Below are 22,461 nucleotides of genomic sequence, written 5' to 3'. Positions count from 1 at the left end.
GCAGTATGAGATGTTATGTCTAATTGGTCTTGGGTTGTCTCACTGAGTTTATTAATAGTTTGGGGAGATAAACATGTTGTTAATTTTATACTTTACAAAATGCCATCTTTTTCCATTAAAAGTCAAAAGAAAGGCAAGTCTAAACTCAGAACAAAATTAAAGGTAGTCATTTGGATTTTGGTTTCTATTGTGCTTATAAAACAAGGTGAATGAGATTGATCCTTGCTTTTAGTTATAATGTTTTAAAAATTATGTTAACATAATTTTCTGAAAAGCACGTGCTGCATTGACAAATGTATTTTCCTAAATTTGATGAAATAACTATGTATTTGTTCACTCTCTAAAGCAGGCTACCAAACAATGAAGCATCTATGAAAATTTCCCTCTTTAAGAAATTGTTCAGCTAGTAGAGATCTGTCAAATATATAATCCTTGACATATATTTGAGAAATGAATGTTTAAATTAGAAATGATAAAATCCAAAAGAAAACTAAGACAGAGGAATACATAAAATCATGTCACATATAGTGGCACAAGGTCAGAGTGAGGGCAGTATCCAGGCTTACAAAAATCTTAGGCTTGAAGTTTCTTTAAAACTGCACCTTTTTTTTTCTTTGTTTTTTGTTTGTTTGTTTGGATAGTTGGTTGGTTGGGGAGTTTTCTGTCCTGTCTTTGTCTATGTGTCATCATAATTTTCAATAATGACTATCACAACAGGGTGTAATATGACAAATGGCTTTTCCTAGATTGACCCAATTTCACAGTCTAAGGGAAAATGCTATCTTCCTTTTGTCTTTTTTAAAGATTCCACAGGGCAGGACTCTGGCCCAATTGGGTCATGAACCCACACTAGTCCAGAGAGTGGCAGATGGAGCAGAGATGATAATTTCAACTCCATTTGAGCCACATGGTTGGAGTTTAGGGGAAGAGCCATCCATCAAAGAAGCAGGATGAGAAGAAAACGGACATCCCAGAAGGAAAAAATTTAACTGTGCACTGATACTTTTTGCTGGTTCATTAGACATTAGTGTTTCATTAGGCAAGAAAATGAGTTTTAAATTTGTGATATTTATATGTCCTACCTACCTAAATTCAATGGGCACAGGGAAACTTTCTGCCAAGTATTACCAATGCATCAAACGGAATGAACACTTTTCTACCTGTTATCTTCTATTCCTTCCTGTGTAGCTTTCCTTTCCTGTTACTAATTGGTTATTCTGCCCTACTTCTCCCACGCTGACATTCTTACCAAGTCTATATCTTTTCATAAAGACCATTTGATAATAAGTCATGGCTTTTTTTTTCTCCACGTGCAAAATATTATATAAATATAACAGATTCTCTAAAATAATAACTCATGCATTAATTATCTTTCTGTCTGTGGTTTTGCAAAATGACTTGCTAGAGACTTCACACATTGATTATACTTGTCATTTTGATAAGATTTTAGTGAAGCTAAAATTCAGTTGAAAAAGCAAATTAAAATTTGCACATACTTGTGAAATCCAAATGCTGAAACCATCAGCTCTATTAGAAATGAAAGCAATTTGTTCAAATAACAAATGATTAGATATGGCAGGAATGTGTGATTAGAAGCTCAGTTAATGGCCTTGTTGTATGACAAATGCAACTGTGACCTTATCTACAGTCATCAGTTCACCAATAGCATTTTATATCCTTGTCTGGAAGAGACGGTATGTCTCCATAAAGACAGAATAGGATGGAGGTGGAGATTCCAGGAGCCTGAGAGCCTAAACAGCTTCTAAAGTGAACAAGAAATAAACTGTGTCACTTTTTACAGCTATTGAAATTTTCATTATTGTTGAGAATGACCTTGCTTTTGGAGTCAAGAGATGAAAGAGAAAAAGAGTCAGCTACCAAACATATTTCAAAGGTAAAGGTGACAAGATATTAACGGATTAAAGAGAGGATGTAAAGAAGTTGAAAGTAACTGGAGAGATTTAAGACTCATTAAAAGGGAAAAAAGTTGTGATAATTTATTGATAAGAGGTAAAGAGCTGAGTATAGGTGACACATTCAGAGGTGTGTGTGTGTGTGTGTGTGTGTGTGTGTGTGTGTGATGTGAAGGGCTTTTAAGACACATTAACTTTGGGATGTGTAATAGGTATATAAATAAAGATGGTGAATAGGTGAATATTTGACTGTGGAGTTCAGAAATGGAGATGAACATTTAGGAGTTGGTATCAGATGATTTTAGGACCATGAGACTATATGAGGTCACTAAAAAAGTGAATATAGAATAGAGCCCTAGAGTGCCTCCAATTTTAGGCCCCAGAAAGAAAGGAAGGAAACCAGGGGAAAAAAAGATCAAGAAAGAGTGACCAGAAAGGCTAAAAGGAGCCGGGCATGGTGGCACATGCCTATGAATCCCAGTGGCTCAGGAGGCCAAAGTAGAAGGATCATGAGTTCAAAGCCAGCCTCAGTAGAAGCAAGGTACTAAGCAACTCAGTGAGTCCCTGTCTCTAAATAAAAAAAAAAAAAAAATAGGGCTGGGGATGTGATTTAGTGGCAGAGTTCTGGCCCTGAGTTCAATCCTTGGTACCCCCACCCTAAAAAAAAAGAAGAAGAAAGAAGAAAGAAAGAAAGAAAGAAAGAAAGAAAGAAAGAAAGAAAGAGGCTAAAATGAAAGAGTATTGTCAAAAAAGCTGAGTGGGGAGATAAGCAGTGGCTGTCAAATACTCTTGAGAATGAGGAATTCTCATTTGGGCTTGGGAATATGGAGAAGTGATAATAGTGGTGGGGATGGAAACCCAAGTTTGGTGGACACAGAGAGATGGGAAGGTGTATGGAGACAACCCTTAAGAAAAACTTCATTCTAAGGGGGATCTGAGAAATGGCACAGTCACCTAAGAGAGATATGCTGTCTACAGCAGGACATTCGCTGATGGGAATGACCAATAGAAGTCAAAATGAATTTGCAGAGGAGAGCATTACTGGAGTGATGCTCCTGAGCAAGCAGATGAGGATTGCATATAATTATAAACTTTGTTACTGTTGCATGGTGTTGTATTCAGAAAAAGAAGAAAGAAAAAAGAGAACACAAATACAAAGATGAAATACATCAGTGGATAAGACAGAACTCACGGGAGCTTTTAATTTTTATTTTCTGAAGAAAGAAGAAGAAGGATAAAAAGGTGATGAAACATAAAATAAAAAGGGAACAGTTTAGAAGCAATAGTCTCAGAAAGGGGAGAGTGAACTATTAGGATTTCATTTCTAAAGTGTAATGGAATCATCAAGCCAACTCAAAAGATTCACTCAGCCCTCCGAAATACCCACATGAATATTGCTGCACATGGGAAATAGTGGGACAATTAACTAGTGGTGCAAATTCTTAGGAACAATGGTAAAATACACATTTTTACAAGGGAGAGTGCCCAAGTAATTCATAATATTCTATTGATAGACCTGTTTTACATGTTCAGTGACATAGATATTGATTTTCTCTTTCCTCTGATTTGTATAACTTCAATATTTGCCCACCTCAAAATGAGCTCTTTCTGTTGTGTTTTAGCTTTAGTATCTTCACCTGATCATAGTTTTAATTTCATATTTTAAGACTAATATTGCTAACAGGATATGGGTACTGACTAACATAATGGTTATATTTTATTACTGTCAGAAGCTATTTCTTAGTAAAAAATAGAGTGCTATTAATTTCAGAAGTATTATATGTGTTCCTCTAAGCCTTCCTCGATTACTTATAATAAACTTCCTAAAAATGTAATTACAATTATTTTCCTGTCTAGAAACTTTGGTTATCTGAAGCATTTTCCCCTGTCTTTGGCATTGTAAGTAAACTTTCCCTCCTACCCTAAGCTTATTGTCACTGGGATTTTCTTCTTGAAATGTCTTAAAACATTCATTTGCCTTAAGGACAATTGATCATTATTCCAAACATGTAATACATTTTATTTCAAAGTGTCCTTGGTTTATGTAGACATCAATAAGACATGCTCTGATTAGATTCAGAGTAGTGTTTTATGCTGGAGTAGACAGGAGAGACTGTGTAAATTCAGGTTATATACAGTGAACATTTACCATGATCTCACTTCCTAGAATTGGCTTTTGACCACACTTTTGTTTCTTAAATCATTAGTCTTCAAAATGAACACAGACAAATTTAAGATCATAATAATATAAACATTCATTTCAAATGTTAAATAATCCAGATATGGGTTTCATTTATCCATATTCATTCTGAAAAAAAAAAGATAATCTGTTGAGCCTCCCTGAGTTTAACACATCTTTCTTCAGGCAAGTTTGACCTCTACAAGCCTGAGATGGCCACTCTGTTTGCACACTTCAAACTCTATCCTTCATTGATTAAAAGATGCTCAATATCACCTTGAGCATCCCATATTGTCTTATAACTTCTGCCATAGTGTCCTATTTTTAAGGAATAACCATGAGTAGACTACATCTAAATAGGAGAGAGTTTGTCAAGGTTATGAATGTGGCTTTGATATTCTGTTTTCTCATTTCCAAATTAAATATCCACAATTCTGAATTACTCTTTTCTGAATACCATCTGGTTTATTTCAAAATATCTCTACTAAAATTAAAGGCTATTATCCTGGTGGGTTTCTAATAATGCAGGGTACAATTAATGAATTTCACACATTTATATATATATATATATATATATATATATACACATATATATATGTATATATATATGTATATATAATATTAATTTCAGAAACCTAGAATTTTATCTGCCTTTGTGGGTCACACTACATTATCCCAGCAGAGTTTCTTTTCTAAAATACTTAAGTATTATATCAACAGATAGAAGTATCAAAAGTCTTCCTTTATTGTATTCTATTTTTGAAATGAAGTCATCCATATTCCCCCTAGATGGAAATAACTACCTAAAGAGAATACATAGGTGTTCCAATGTCATAATTTCTCTGTTTCATTGTAATTTTAACACCCTAATGTAATCACTCCTTGACCCAATTTCAGTAAAGATAAACTGGACAAAGTTCATCTGATTATTCAGGATAGGACGCGTGACCTAAACTCAAACATCAGATTATCCTTTCAGTCTTCAATCTCCCCCACACTAAGGTTAGTTCATGAACACCACATCAACCAGTGAACCTTAGTCTAGGTTCTCTGAGCTCTCAGTAAATGAATCTACTATTTTTTCCATAGGACATGAACAATAAGGGAGGTGGGACAGCACCTATAACTAATTTGCAATCATATGAGTCCAGAACAATAAAGAAGGTCTAAAAAAGTGATAAACTTATTCTGAGATAACGTGACTCCTATGTTGAGCTGAAACCAATTTACTCTGGAACTATACATGAGTAAACTAAAAAACAGTGCACCATTCACAATAATAAACCATCTTTAGTTATAAACCACTATAAAAATTGTATGAGTTCTCGTCTTCATTGCATAAAAATAAGCATCATATTGCCTTGGACAAATGTCTTCTTCTATAAGTCTGTGGCATCCCTGTTCTAAATTTCTTATAGTCACCAACTACCAGAAAAGAGAAACAATTTTTATACAATTACAGTATGATTTTTTTAGACTATTCTCTAAGGTCCTTAGCAACAAGTAGATATATATCTCTTACAGTGATCTATCTCAAATATTAAGCATATATTATGACGTATCTATTTATTGAGTGAAGGAGTGAAGGAAAGCAGAACTGCTACAAAAAATAAGAATCAGCCCTATAAGATAACCTTGGATTTCTTTCTTGTATGTGTACATCTGTTATAATATCACCTCAGTGGAATTAAGGAAGCAGAACATGAGAAGAGTGGAGAGAAGAGAAGAAATTAAAGAAGTCCACCACTATCATTAGCTAGAATTGGGGTAAAAATTGCTTGTAGTTTGCAAAAAACACAAAAATAAAAAACAAACAAAAATCCCAGCAAAGCTTCATTTGGTGACTCTCCTACTGCACTTACTTCATTAAGACTGTGATCCTGGACATTGCTCAACTGTTCCAGTGCTGCATTGCCCTCTGTATATAATGGCAATTATAATGCCTGCCTCACAGAGTTGTAATGATCAAATGAAAAAACAAAGAACACATTTAACTGCTATTATTATCACTTAAAAATGCCTTGATAATATGAATACATATTGGCAGAATCACAATGAAGTTTCAAAGATCTGCTTTTAGTATCCCTAGAGAGACTAGAATTGAAAGATGTATCATTTTGATGGTTTTTAAGCTTTACTTTCATCAAATGAAAAATCTTATAGACTTTTAAGATATAATACAATAAAATTTACATATTTCATTTCCATATTCTTTAATGTATATCTTAGAACATGAGGAAAATTCAGATCACATCATTATCCCCCAAACAGATCAAAATCTGTTCACATTTCCTTCCTTCCTTCCTTTCTTTCTTTCTTTCTTTCTTTCTTTCTTTCTTTCTTTCTTTCTTTCTTTCTTTCTTTCTTCCTTTCTTTCTTTTTTTGTGGGAGTGGAGATAGGGGCTATGGGGATGGAACTCAGGGTCACTCTGACACTGAGCCTCGTCCCCAGCCCTATTTTGTATTTTATTTGGAGACAAGGCCTCACTGAGTTGCTTAGTGCTTAGCTTTTACTGAGGCTGGCTTTGAACTTGCGATCCTCCTGCCTCAGTCTCCTGAGCCATGATCACATATTCAATTTGAGAAAAAAAATAATGTAACTAACTGATATCACATTTCCTATACTGTTCTGTGTAATCTGACCATGAAAATTTAATTCATGACCATTCCAGGAGGTCACTTATTTTAATGTTAGATTATATTATTTTAGTTTTGCAATTTTCAGAAAAAAACTCATTCTACCTAGAAACTTGAACTCAAAATAATTTAGTATACATGTAAGTGATACTTAAATTACTGATATAATCAAAGCATATAAAGAAAGATATATGTATTATATATTTACTAATTTTTGCTCATATATATTTCAATATTCCTTGTTGAAAGTACTTCACAAAAGATAATGTAACTCACAGATCCTCAAGTTTGGTGCTAATTTTGTTTCTGTCTTCACTAGGAGGGTATCCCTAATTCTCCAAAATCAGCATTAAAAGATTTAAAATAGTCACTTGTATACTAGTCCTTTTTATCCAGGCCTAAGTAATTTCTAATATGAGCATCTCACCTTTCTGAGTTTTGACGGTTTTATTTTTTTGTTTTGTTTTTGTTTTTGGTATCAAGAATTGAACCCAGGGGCATTTAACCACTAGTTCACATTCCCAGCCCTTTTTTAGTTTTTATTTTGAGACAGGGTCTTGCTAAGTTGCTGAGAATGGCCTGAAACTTGTGATTCTCCTACCTTAGCTTCCAAGTCATTGAGATTACCTTTGTGGGCAACCAGGCCCAGCTTGTCTCACATGGTTTTAATCATTAGAATATTTGAAAATATATTCTCTTCCCTTCAAGTCAATTCTAGTAAGGTGGGTATTTTTAATATAGTTGAGCTAACATAAAAAATAAATTAAGTAGGGTAAAAATCATAAACCCCAAATAAATATCAAGAAAATAAAAGGCTGCTCCTTTAAACTTAACCCAAACACATGAAATATATGAAAAACTATTCAGCCAAAATGTATCTGAACATATAAATATTTCAAGGAAGTTACTTTTATTTATATATAAATGTAAAAATCATAGGGCCTGATATCTGCCATGCAAAGTATTTTGAACACTAACAACTAGAACAAAATGCTTAAAAAAAGAAAAAGGATTCAAAAGAAAAATTAGTGATAATGTAGTTCTTACAGAATTTAATATTATTTGCCCCACATAGTAATTGAAAATATTCTATTGAAATATATATGCATATATCCCTTAACACAGCACAAACCTTATGAGTTCCTTCTGGAGTAAACTCACCTGTTCCATTCACGCATGGATATTTAATGATTAGTTCTAGTCAGATATTGTTACACAATAAATGAGCCCTAAAAAGCATTGCTCAAATATGTTTCACAAACTTACCTCAGTGAGCATAAAGGACAATTTTATATTTCTTTTTCTAAAATTGACATTTTTGTATTAAAATGTACTTATTATTGGAGTTTTAGTTTTATGAACAGGACCACCTAATCTTAAATCTCATATCTTGCAAAATGCAAACCTCTCTTTATAAATTAATCTGTATATGGTATTCTGCATAACTTGAACACATACACTTTTATTATAGGAACATTTGTGACATTATCTCACACACACACACACAAAAAAAAAAAATGTATGTCACCCATGGGCTCATCAAACAATGGATTCTAAATTATCTCTTAGATATCTGCTTATATACTCTGCCCTTTGAACATCAATCTCTCATATTCTATTTATGTCCATTAGACTCCAAATTAGCCTCCCAAAGTAGAATTGCACAACAAAAAAGACTCTTTATTCCTTATACAACCACAACCCCAACTTCCAAATGTTCTACATTTTTCTGCATTGTTGCACCTCCCATTCCAATCTGGCTTCACATCCTCTGTCCACTGACTGTCCTTGTCTCTTCTGTCCTCCTCTCACAGTTTCTAAATAGCATTCAAAATTTGAGAAATTTTTGCTTCTTAAGACAACAATTTCTAAAACTGTACTCTTTTCTTTTCCCTTAATATCTCTGGCAAGTCCTTTCATCTCTCTTACTTTGCTCTTTACTACCTCCTCTCTAGTTGTGGGAGTTGCCCAGACCTTGATTCTGTTTCTATTCTGTTTCTTTTGACACAATCTCTCTGTGTAAACTCCTCTATTCCCAGGGAAATAATAGGATTTATACAGATTACTATATTGAAAACTTTGACTAAGGATTTTTTATTACATTTTGAATGAAATCCAAGGTTCTTCTGCACATGTTCTCTATATTCTGACTTCTCATACAAACCATGAATACACACATCATGTACACACACAAACATCACATTCACATTTTTCATGTAAAGATGCACACATTGATGCCTGGACCCTTCCAATACATCAGCCTGTTGTCTCTCAGGCTGGGGGTATAGCTCAGTGATACAGCACAAGCTTCACATGTTCAAGGCTCTGGGTTGAATCTCTAGCACCATTTTTGTGCTAAATCAATGTTGACTCTCAGAGGGGACCAATCTAAAAACCTTTTCTATGTTAATGGCTCCCCAACCCCATCCATTATTTTTTATGATTGTCCCAAATTTATTTCCTCCTTTTCTCTTGGCCTGAGCTGTACTTAATAGTATTCTGTCTTCTTATTCATGGTGTGCTGCCCTCACCAAACTGTAAATCCCATTAGGGCACCTCTTATGTCCGCTGACCCACCTGTGCATGCTCGAATATCTGGAATATAGAAGACATTTAGTAAATATTTCCTGTAAGAAAGCATGTGTATATGAATTAATTAATTTGTCCTTTTCTAACAGCATATTTCAGAGAAACCAGTGTGTTTTTATAGGCTCCTTCTTATAATTTGTACTTCTGTTCAGACAATTCTTAAAAAATACTACTGGAAAGTATAATGATGAAATATCATTTTGTAACATTATTAACAGTTATTACGTCAAAATTATTTTCATAATTAATATTTGAATATGTACAGTGATAATAAATTCAACTCTAAAATGTTTATAACTTAGAACTTCAAAAATAGCCAACTTGAGAGAAATAGATTATCTTGGAGTCCATTTGGATTCTCTTGTGGTCTATATATTTTTTGTATATTATAACTATTTCATATAAGACAAAACAATGTGGTAATCTTTTTCAAGCCTTATAATCTCATCATCAAGCACTTAGAAAAATGTTTCTTAAAAACATCATTTTGTGAAGTGAAGAGAAAAAAATACCTATGCTTTTTTAGCTATAGTTTAAGTAAAGAGCAACATAAATTTCATTCAAATGTGTCTTGTGAACACTTTAAATTGAAAAATTTGATCACGGTTTTTGATCAAATCATCTTTTTCAGGTTTGGGGAGTACATGAAGATATGTTCATTTCCTCAATAGTCCAGGACTTCAAAAACTATCTCAAATGAATTTTATCCTCTCAGACACTTCTGAAGGTATCATTATTACAGATAGTATAGATAGCTTTTTTCCAACTTCCATTCTACCTATCTTCCAGTTAAACAAATTGGAATTCCAGAATTTTGTATCTGGTGGACTCCCTTGCTGCTATTGCTCACCAAGAAACAAAAGTAAGTCCCACCAACTAAATAAGCATACATGAAACTGACTTGCAGAAATGGTTGGACAAACTAGATGTCTGATTTGGCAAATGAAGGTGTTAGTCAGCTGCTGAAGTCTGCTTATACGTTTCCAGCAACCAGCCTTTGTGACTGTTAGAAGAAAACTTTGGGAATGAAATTGTTTCCTGACCTATACTTTATGATTCAATATCATATCCTTAATTTTGATTCTTCCCTTCCTGCCTATAATTTTGTAGGTACCCAATTCCCTGTATAGAATCTCTTCTCTTTGTAGTAACTAGAGTGTTTGGTATGTCTTACACCTAAGTCCAACACTAAAATGGGGAGATGTTTTTAAATTTTTGTTTACTTTTTAATGGCAACCCATCAGGTGGAAACATATGTTATAATGTGGCAAAAATATCCTTGTGATTTTTCTTTTTTTTTTTTGTTTTACGTAATATTTTAAAGTGACAAGATTTTTTACATGTATACTTTCCAATATACACTAAATAAGAGATTATTATAAGTAACCACTATGTCCCAATTACTTGGTTTCAACTACTATTAATCAAGAAGCTAACAATCTTGCATAAAAATTCAGTCAACTTTTCACTAACACAGATTATTAGCAAAGCATGATTTACTAGTTTCATGCATTAGAGGAGTGTATTTATCAGTCAATAGAATTTGATTTTTAGCTTCTTTTGCATCTAATTAAAAAATATAATAGTATAACAAGTCTATATAGTATATAATCACATAAATTATATAAAAGTGGTACAAATAAAATATAATACTCATATATTAAATAAACTCTTAGGATTATCTTTTTCCTTATAGATTTGCTACTATTTAGGGTTACAGTAGTTATATAATATGCTCTGCCATATTTCCTTGACTATTTTAGGAAGAAATGACATATGTGCCCCAGCTCTTCAAGATCTTGTTATACTCATTCCTCTCATTATCTGTATAAACTTTTACTACTTTCATAATAAGCTTAAGTTTGGTTATTTTTAATCTACATTGCCATCACCTGAAAATATAATTAGAGAATTATTGAACTCTGAAAAGAAACGTTAGAGTTAAAAAACAATATTAATTAACTTTCTCTCCACCTTCCTCTCTCTCTTTCTCTCTCTCTCTCTCTCACACACACCCACCCACACACACACACCCACACACACACAAACACACATCCATTTACACACACATCAACACACTCGATTTTGAATTTTAGAGGACTAAAAACTTGTACACAAATTATTAAATCATTCATATTCCAATCAGGAAACTGAATTAATTTAAAAGAACCAACAATATTTTATATAATCAAATGGTAAAATGACAAACTTAACAAAAAGAAAACTGGTTTCAAGATGGACAAATTTGTTATGCACCTCTAGCTGAGCAGACACCCTAGCTATGCCCACTGTGATCTGTGCTTCACTGGCTGAGCACTGGCCTTACAGGAAGTGATGATGGCATAATCAGTTCTCAGGCTAGTCCTGCACAACCTCACTTTGACATAAAGGTCAGGCAACCAGCACATACATGCATACATGTGACAAAAGCTTTGAGGGTTACAACTCAAAAATTTCTTCTGCAAATTTTTTTTTAACAAAGTTGATGACTCAGGAAGAAGCACCTTATCTATCTTCACCACTCATACATGTAACATCACAAGTCCATTGATCTAAGCAACAAATTTCTTAGTATCATCATATGGTCAGTACTGTGTTTTTTCGATTCTTAAGACATATTTCACCAGGAAAATAAAATAAATTTAAAGTAAAATTAAGTATTGAAAAATGTAATAAACCACATCAGTGTATTCTTCATAATATAATTTGGAGTGCAAAGTAATTGACAATCAACTCTTATACTGGCAGAATATCTGACTCACTCTCTCATCATTTTACAAGCCATTTAATCATGCAATTCTTATTATTTTATATGTATTTTTTTACCCCAGTTACAGTATACCAGAAATATGCTCTCATTCCTGATTGTTACTTGCTAAGTATAACTGTTAGTTAATTTGGGATCCTGTGTATTTTATCACCATCTTGTTTGTCACATAAATTACTATTCCTTCATAAAGATAAGGGTTTCACTGATGCCATCCAGCCTTCTTGTTCTTCCTAGCCAATGTCCTACCTTGAAGCTCCCTTATGTAAGCTTACCTACTGCCTCATTTTCTAAGGCATCATTTTCCATTTACCACTATATGGAGAATATTTGGAAATCTCATTTACTTGAAGTTGCTAATACCTGAGAGGAATTAGTTTTTTACCCCATACACACAGGCCCTGGGAGATTTGCATTGTAATGAAAGAGAATTCCCTCATAACTCAAAGGAATGGAAAGACACTAATAGTAGAATTTCAAGCATCACTGACACAGTGGAGGAAATATTGGGGGTGTGAATACTTATCTTCAAACCATATTACTTGAGATGACAATTTTTTCCATGTAGACTTAAGCATTACATGAATAGAAGCTGACATTCATGTCTGTGTCAGAATAAAAACAAAACTAAATGTAAAGCAAAAATCTAAACCCTAAGAGTTGAAATAATCCTATTTCCTAATGAGGTGTCTTATTCTTTCCTGGTTTCTTATCTTCGCAAATCGATACTAAATAGAGATAAATAGATAGACAGACTGATCCTCTCTCTCTCTCTCTCTCTCTCTCTCTCTCTCTCTCTCTCTGTACCATGCAGCTCTTGTCTTTGTATTACATCATGACCAAGATGGCTCTCAGCTTGATTGACTTCAGAAAGGCTTTTTCTTGACCTTAGGTGCCTGGCTATCCTTTCCTTAGAACGATTACTTATAAAACTTGGAATTGTAAATTCTTTCTTGGCCCCTGTGAGATGTGAATCTTTTAAAGCCTCTTTAAGTTTTACAGCACAGGGGTGCCCTTCTCAAAGATCTGAGAACCAGGCCTTAGAAAGATAATCATGGAACTGGATGCAGTGGCTCACTCCTGTAATCCCCAAGATTCAGGAGGCTGAGGCATGAGGATCACAAGTTCAAAGCCAGCTTCAGCAATTTATGGAGGCCCTAAGCAACTGAGTGAGACTGTGTCTCAAAGTAAAAAACAAGAAGGACTTGGGGATGTGGTTCAATGATTAAGCATCCTTGGGTTTAATCCTTGATACCAAACATAAATAATAAATACCATGAAGAGAAGGTCGTGCCATCTCTCAGTTTCTCTCCCAAACATAGAAGAGGGGAAGTTTACTTTTTCTTGGAGTAAGGCCTATTTGCAAATGTCGATGGCTGAAGATCCCTGTTTCAGTTCTAACACACTCCTGCTTTCTGTTTCAGCAGCATTAAGTTCAGAGGGAGCTCCAGTCTCTCCCACAGATTCTAATAGCCTTGAACAATTCTTCCTTGTCTAGCTAGCTCAATCTTTTGCTTGTCCAAGTCTTCACATGGTTGGATTCAAGAATTCATATCCAAATTTGAACAAGTTTACAGCAAGGTAGTACTGGGGATTAAATGCAGGGCCTCACACTTTGCAAGTACTCTACCACTGACTGAGCTGCATCCCCAGCCTGACAGTAAGATTTTGTTTTGTTTTTGTTAAAAAGACATCTTAAACATAATGCGAAGGAACAAAATAAATTTAATACCTTTCTTTTTCAGGTCAATGGGAGTGTCCTTCTCACTTTTCTTTTTGGCGTCTTCTTTTTCTGCTGTTAAAATAAGAAAATTCTAAACCTCTGCCTATTTAATTTTCATATATTTCAGGACATGCATGAGTGTCATTAAGGCATCCAATTTGTCTTGTAAAAATGAGTCCCACATCAGAGCCATAAGTCATGTCAAGTATGAGTGAACTAGCACCTACCTAACAGACAAATGTCTTAGGTTTGCTTTTTCTCCAAGAAAGAACAAATTTTTTGGTACAGGAAAGAAGTACTTCATAAAAGTGTAAGCATTATATGCTATTATTAATTATGGTAGAATCCAATCATTTTTCTAAAACATATTAAAAGGAACATATTGAATGTCCCTTGAGCTATTAAGTCATTGGAAGCATATCAGGAACTCTGAAATCTCTGAAGCTCACTTGGAGACATCAGATGAACTATTTGAAAACAACCAACTAAGAAAGAAAAAAAAAAAAACTCAAACTTTTCAAATATTTACTTCTGATTGCCTAAAATGTTCTGCCCCATGATAGATATTTTTATTAAGCAGAATTAGTTGAATAATAATATTCATATCAACATATATAGTCAAATAAATTAATGAATTAACATTGAACAGTTTCTAAAACAGGAAAGAATAATCAGACAATAGTAATTTTTTCAAAGTATTTAGGCTTTGCATTGTCTTATTAAAAATTTAATCAATTTCAACTCTATTTTGAACATTTACAAAACTCAAAATGGTTTGTTAATAACTATGACTATGAAATCATAAAGTGAATTTCTTTCCCAGGGGAAAAAAAAACAGCTTTATCAGTAGCAATGTAAATATATACTAATTAATTTATGAGTTAGACAGCTTTTTGAAATCTTTACCTTTCTTTTTTGTTTCAGAAATAACTTTCTTCTCAGCTTTCTTCTCTCCTTCTTTTTCTAGAGAAGAAATGTAAAATATTTCCTTTAGGAAAATTTAGTACAAAAGGAAAGTCAACATTGGAAAGAGGGATTACTGTTAAGTCAATTCTGCCTCAGGACAGCTTTGTGATTTTCAACAAGTGATTGAACCTCACTAAGCAGTATTTTCCTCATTTGTAAAACAACAGTACCTTCCTCAAAGCTAGATAATGTTTACCAAGTTCTCTGTGTGGTGCCTGCCTAACAGTAAATGCATAACACTTTAAGCTGCTAATGTTGTTTACAAATCATGAACAAGAGAGTTTGAGCTTTCTGAGCCAAACAGTTTTGGTTTAGTGCCTTAAGTAAGATATTGACATATAAAATTAAAATATAATTTCTTCAGAAAGATTACAGGTAAGCTACAAAATTCAAATTTTGCTTTCTTTTTATAGGTTTAATCATGTTAGGAATGATATATTTGGCCATTAACAATACCTATTTTGATTTAGATGATTTTCAAATCTGGCTTTTGTCAACAGGCATTTACAGCTAGGTGACATATGTCTGGCAATGTGTTGGGGACATGACTTTCACTGCCCTTTCTGAGTGACTGTATCAGGGAGAGTTCTCAGACAATCTTTGCACTCAGAGTTCCAAGTAGGTTTGGGTGCCATGTGGAAGTGTGTGGTGTCTCTAAACTCCATGGAACACCCCTCTTTCCAAATTGAGAAAGTCTCTGTCTGAGAGGTAAAGAGAGAACCTCAAGTGCTGCTCAGCCATGACCATGTAACAATTGGACATCCCTGGATACTTTTCTGGTAAGCAGACTCATTTCACATCACAAAATTGTGTGCTGGTACATACTTGTTGGAGTAGAGTGTTCAGTGATTTTTAGATTTGAGACAGTGATAAGTATGGTTTAATGTTGGCAATTGACTGATTTTATCTTAGATTAATAGGGTTATTTACCCTATATTTAAAATATCTGTATCTTTGCCATTTGTCATTTTTCTGTCATTTCAAATATAGGTGTATTCAAAAGTTTCCATTACCCAGAACTATTATAAGAGTTACTATGCTGAGGAAATTCAATGTGTAGTTCTGAGATGAATGCAGAAGTTGTCTACTAATGACTGTGTCTTATTAAAAACAGGAATTAATTCATCCCCTTAGGTTTAGAGCTTTTTACCTACAAGATCAAAGACAAGGCTTTCTTTTAGTGTTGAAAGTATAATTTATAAAGAGTGCCTTTTCAAAACTCCTAGAGAAAATCTAGTGTTTTAGAGAGAAATATATTCACACTTTGTCTAATTATGTCTACACTATACTGTTGCCGCTCAACCAATAAGGAGTATAAAGTCAAGAAGTCAAAGTTTGACAATTTCAGAGTTAGAAGTAAAACCAATTGAATTCTGCTTTTCCTTTTCCTAAATGTTTAGCTATATAAAATATGGAAATCACGTTAAAATTCGAAATAAAAAATACTTTTGGCTTAAAAATCATTATATTCAGCTTCCCTGGAAGAAATTTTATGTAGCAGGATGTTTTCCACCTCATCTAAATAAATGCATATGCCAGGCAATTGAACAGGCATTTGTTAAACATTGCCATCTGATGTCAGATATCAAAAGAGGGGTTAACTAAATTATAGACCACTTGAAAATATTTTAAGCCCATACTAAATATCAATGCCTTAGTCACCATGAAATCACAATATAGTACCCAATCTCTAAGTTTCATAACATAGATGAATAAATATTTCTTTAAAACTCTGTGCCAATTAGTTATACTGAACTTCAGAATGAAAGTAGCTGTTGAGGCCATAAGGCGGAAGTCATTATTTTATTTTATTTTATTTTTTTTAAGAAAATGCTCTTGTGCAGTAAATTCTCCCCTTTGAATATAGCTGGGATTTTATTGTGGCAATACGGTATTCTTGCCTTGGTTCAGATTGAATTAATGCTTCTATTACACATTCTGCCTGTGATTACAGCCATACACTGTGAGAGTCATGAATAAGAGCAGAAGTCCACAAAAAGCAGGTATAAATAATGTACTTTAATAACATTTTTATGAATTAGACCTTTAAGCTGTCATTACGGAACTTATTTTATTCACAGTGAATTTCATTTAAAACATCAACTTCTGAAGAATCTGCATTTCTTCAAGCACTGTTGTCTGTGTTCTCTAGGTAATTTGACAGGAGTGGAATTAAATTTTTCATTTATAAAAGACATAACAATTTAATTATATGCTAGTTGGATATAAAAATGGCCCGTGCTTCTTCCATGAAAACTCTCCTTCCCTGACGTTTTTTCCCCCCTCCACTGTCAACAGTACTCTTCCTTTCCCAAGTGACTCTGCACTTGCATACATACTTCATCTTCACTCTCTCTTCCAATTTGCTGTTCTGTTTGCAACAGAGAAAGATTAGAGCATTTAACACCACTGGTTTTTCCAAGAGATAGCAATTAAATGTGTCTATAGGATGCGAATTAATCAGCATATTGCCTTTTTCTGGCGAAAGTGTCATAAGCCTTGAGATGATGGATTTATCTGGCAGAGATCACAGGAAAGTCTGGTTGGGAGAGAAATCCTCTCTACAGCGTGAAGCTCTGAGCCAACAAACATGTTATTAGCTTCTGCATAAATTAACATCAGATGAAAGAAAAATTAAATCACTTACTTTTTACTTTCTAAACCCTTACAATGGGCTTTTCTCTTCCTTTTAAATGTTTTTATGCTGTCTCAAAGCCAGAAAATACATAATAGTTAATTACAGTTGTAAAAAGTTTTCTAAGATGCTGGTTCCTAGCAAAACGAGGAAACTAATGCAAGTTGTTTCATTTTTGTCTCATGTTTTGTTCCTCCCTCTTTGCTTTTCTAGTGTGATTATCCAGATTCTGCATGTCAGATGAATATTTTCTTTCCAACACTCTATGGCCGGGATTGACATAAGCTTGGTTCCAGTCAAGTAAATAAGGAGTAGTTTCTTTCATAACAATACATTCCAACATTCCTTGTCACTGTCACCTTGTTTGGCTAGAGTGACAGAGATTGGCCCGGAACACAGCTCATGATATCACCATGGAAAATTCATTTAAGCAGATAAGCTGAATTACATGAGTGATTATTAGAGTTTTCCCAGTGTTATCTACAGAGACATGGGGCAAGAGAGAAAACATAGTGACTTTGGTCTGGATTCTGCCCCTGACCCTTCCTGGCTGTGTGATATTGGGCAATGTGTTTTCACATGCTACATTTCTTTTTCCTCATTTGAAAAGTGGGGGTAATAAAATCTCCCCTGCTGTATTATTGTGGGGAATGGAGATGACTGAGCTAAAGTGTCTGGTGTAGAGAATGAAGTGGATGTTCAAACTATAATGATAGTAATAAGTAGTTTTTACTATAGTCTATAAATAATAAAAACATGACCACATACAATTTGGTAATTTATCTAGGTACAAGACCTATTTATATATTTGAGTAAGTTCAAATTGATTCTTGTTTTTCTATATCCAAACATTCTATGTCTGCAATTTTTTAAATTGAGAATTTAAAGAAAAATATGTATATGGAGAAATAAGCATATCACAAAGAAGCATTTTGCTAAAATGAATAAAAGTAAATTTGTCTCAATTCTGCTATTATCATAGCAATTGCTTTATGTAACTGTAGGCAAAGCATAGATCTTCTGTCTTTAACCATAAAAGGTAGGAAAATTTATATTTAAGACCTTCTTCACTTCTTTATTCTTTATTTCTAAAATGAAATATGCATCATTTTACATTTATAATTTGATTTAGCTGGGAACAAATTCAAGCTTCAGAAGTGTAAATAGCTATTGCATGTTTTGTGAATTTTAAATGGCTTAATTTTTTTTTAAGCAAGAGAAAAGTCCATTTGAGAGGCTTAAAATTAATATGTATATATTTATATAATGTCAGGTGATGATAAGTCTTAGAAAAAATACATCTTGATTTGGAAGCTTAGGGAATTAAAAGATGGAAGATGGCATTGCTTTATTTATTTGTTTATTTTTTAGGGTGAATCAGGGGTAAATCTTTATGGATAATATTTGAAAAAAGTGGGAGAACTTTGGGCTTCTTAGAACTTTTTAGCAAAAGAAAAGAGACTGCCAAAACCTTTAAGTCAGAGCATGCTAGATATATAATAATAATGACAACATGGGAATAAGTTTGGCTAGATTTAAAAACCTCAGGAGGACAGTGCTTACCAAGCCTGTGAATGCTGTTGTTCGTACTAGGAATTTTCCATTTCACAGAAAGTGACATGGAAGATTACTGGGAGGTTGTAAGCAGAAGTTATATGTTTCTAAGTTTCTTTAAAGGGAACGTGCTTGTTGCCAGGTAGTATCAATTAACCCCCTGGATTTTGTAATTGTATTGCAAGGAAGAAGACTTAGAACACATAAAAAAGAATTCAGCATTATTCTTTTTTGCCCTTATCCCCCCAAAATTACCTCTTAATTTTATTTGGGACTCTTGAAGGGATGAAACATTATAGAAACATAAAGAGTTCCTCCCTTTACATTGTAGTTACTTGCTATGACAACAAAATTCTCTAAAATGAGACTTCGCTCGAGTTATCTGGCCTTTCAGGGCCTGAATACATTTATTTATTTATTTAGCCTTGATTTTTTTAAATGATAGCTGAATTATTCTTAGGAACCAAATCTTCTCATTATAAGCTATTAACAACAAACAAATATCAACCACAAATTCTGTAGTACTTTTCAGTGACTTACAAAGTAACAATTTAGTCACTTAAATCAACAAATGTTCATTTAACCTTATGTGCAACCACTTGCAAGAGTCTGGTTTTAATAAAGACTCCTTCCAAGAGCTTCAGGTGTGAGAATAATAAGTGAGAAAACTCACAATTACTGTAAGGACTATGAAAGGTGTGGGGGAGCCAGTCAGAAAGCCCACCCTCAAGAGAACCCATAAAGTGAGAAAGCTGCTACTGCACTAACCTTAGGTGGAGTCTCAAATGGTGTGTGGGAACTGATGCTGCAGCAAGTACACAAGTGTTATCACCATTGCCAGCTGTGGGCATTGAGATACACAGTTCATGCCTTGCAGATTCAGGCTGAGAACACTAACTGATACCTCATCCTTCATTAAGTAAATGTCCTGAGCACCCCAGACCTAAATCCAAACCTGTTCAGGATGCATTTTTCTTTAAAATGAAAAAGAGAGATAGAGATCTCAATGAATTACTTATTTCAGACAATCAAAGCAAGGTTTAAAACAAGGTTTAGTTTTGTTTAAAACCACTGCAAGATGATAAGAAATTATACCAATGGAATAAAGTGCATGACCTTACATAATTAGCATATACTTAGTCCTCAGGTTAAAGTCTACACTTCCTATAACTAGTAAGAAAATGGGCTGAGGAAAGGTGAGTAGCTTGACAAACTTTACAAAACATGTAAATGACAGAATGAGGACTCAAATCTAAGGATGAAAACAAACTCAAATCTTTCTCCTTCAATATGGAAAGTGAAACTTTAGGTAGATACTCTTGCAAACTGAGACAAGGGCAGAAAAGAAGCATAAGCATCTACTTCCTCATTGTCAGACTCACATTTCAGCTCAGTTATAATAAAATTCTTTGACCTAAGGACAATTCTGTTCTGTTTCTGAATTTATTATGCAAAAAGGAATGCAAAGAGAAAGATTATTTACTACACTTTAAATTGCAAAAAAAGTTAATTCAACTCAACTTTTATTAATCAAAATTAATAATATTTAAAATGGGTAAGGTAGATTTCCCTAAAACCTTTTTAAAATTCTAAAAAGGTTTTTTTGTTTCTTTTTTTGATGAATGATTGCATTAATCTTGGCTGGATTAAGTTGCGAAAGATGAAGGCTGCCATATCTATTCTTTTTTACTTTCTATATAGATGTGAAACAGCTAAGACAACCTCTGTGGGACTTGAAAGGGCAATAGGGATAGCCTGGGTTTTATTTTTCAACTTAGGGCTTTCACATGTTAGAAAGCAAATGCTCAATAAGTTTGTTTGACTTGTACTCAAGTGAGATTCTTTCAGTCCCATGCATTTGTCTCTGTGAATAACTAAAATGAACAATTGTTCTTTTTTGTTTGGTAATAGATGTTGCTATTTGGAGATTCATGAAAATTTCTTTTAACGTTTTAAATTTTTAGGCAGAATCATTGCTTGCTCAAGACATTTCATTGTGAACTTTTACAATGTGTTTTTTACAGGGTAAGGAAAACATAAATACAAGATTCTGACAGTTTTTCATTTTCAACATCATGTTATTTAGATAACATTACTCCTGTATTTATCTATATGATTTTTGTACATTTTTCTGTAATTGGAAATGGATTGTGAAAGTACTTCATTACATTTTAAAATGTCAAGAATGCCTAGAAACATTGGAAAATTTAGCTTTTCCTTCTCATGACTAAATTATTGGTTTTCAGAGAAAAAGTTGACTCAAAGTCAAAATACACATTAAAGTATGATTTCAAAGTTATTGTCATTTTTATAGTAGGGGCTTGAGAAGTTTTGATTTGATTTAATTAATATATTAGAAAGACTCAATAGTTATTTTTCAATACGATTTGACTTTAAAATTATCAAAAGTTACTAGCATATTTGGCATATTTATAAGTTTGATTCTCAATTGAAACTTTCAATTTTTAAAACTATGTCTAATGGATATTAATTCTTAAAATGAAAACAAGTGCCCATTCTAAGATTCAATTTTTCAAGTTGTAATAGTTTTAATGTCAAAACTGGTTTTATTTTAACTAACAAATTAACATAAATTTCAGCATCTCTATACCAAATTAGTAGCATATTCTTATATCTGTATTTTACATATTAATTATGTTTATTGTAGAGTAAAAATGTTTTTGCACAGATCCTCACTTAATTGAAATAAGCATTTATTATTCTTTATTGTATAAATAATTGCCAAGATTCTTGACTCCATTTGGCCAAAACAGATCCGGTTTCAAAGATGCAACCATATTTCTCATTGGTTATTGACAGGAAAGATAACATGCCTTGCAACAATACATTGTAGGAAAAAGAATCTATATGAAGCTAATACAGAAGCAAGTAGATATTTAATAAAGAAAGCCCAGTATTTGTAAACAAGAGCTTTGTAAGAAACCACTCTTATTTCATAAAATGTTTTAAGAAAAAAAAAGAATTCCAATCTGAATTCCATAATAAGAAAGGGATTACAAGATCATATTCACTGAGATATACTAACCACCTCCCCTTAACTTATTCTTTGGTGTTTTATAATACAAAAATGCAAAACAAAAACAATTTTTTCAAACCACATAAAAGTTATGAATGAGCAAGTAGGTAGAATGCTGGCTGTGATTTCAACATTTCCTTTACTGTTTTTCCTTCCGCTTGGGTGCCACTCCTTGACCTCAAGAGTGAAAGCACACTATTTCTGTATGGTCAAAACAGATAGTGATACTGGTTTTCCTTATGTATTTTCTTTATCCATTCACCAGGTGATGGAAACTTATGTTGGTTTCCTATCTTGGCTATTATTGTGAATAGTGCCTTAGTAAATATTGTGGTGCCAGTGTCCCTGAACATACTGATTTTATTTCCTTTGAATAAATACCCAACAGTGGGATTTCTCGATTATCTGATACTTCAACTTTTATTTTTGAAGGACCTTCATATGTTTTTTTCATGATAGCT

At 33.3% G+C, this 22,461-nt stretch overlaps 1 protein-coding gene across 8 annotated transcripts in view; it reads right to left on the bottom strand.

Annotated features, from left to right (window-relative positions):
* Window positions 1–22,461, bottom strand: part of Trdn (triadin) — a 367,236-nt gene that overhangs the window by 186,431 nt on the left and 158,344 nt on the right. For 5 of the 8 annotated variants that reach the window (XM_077801927.1, XM_077801929.1, XM_077801930.1 and 2 more), the window contains 2 exons: window positions 14,715–14,771; window positions 13,818–13,880 (listed from right to left, as the gene is read on the bottom strand). The exons of 2 other annotated variants lie outside the window; for them this stretch is intronic. In XM_077801927.1, the coding sequence (XP_077658053.1) occupies window positions 13,818–13,880; window positions 14,715–14,771 (120 nt within the window). Of the gene's footprint in view, window positions 1–13,817; window positions 13,881–14,714; window positions 14,772–17,050; window positions 17,146–22,461 lie in introns of those variants that run through there. One more of the 8 variants, XM_026380886.2, reaches the window with a different exon arrangement.

Source organism: Urocitellus parryii, chromosome 8 (assembly GCF_045843805.1).
Source record: "Urocitellus parryii isolate mUroPar1 chromosome 8, mUroPar1.hap1, whole genome shotgun sequence".
Classification (NCBI taxonomy): Eukaryota; Metazoa; Chordata; class Mammalia; order Rodentia; family Sciuridae; genus Urocitellus; species Urocitellus parryii.
This window is presented reverse-complemented; position numbering and strand designations above follow the sequence as displayed.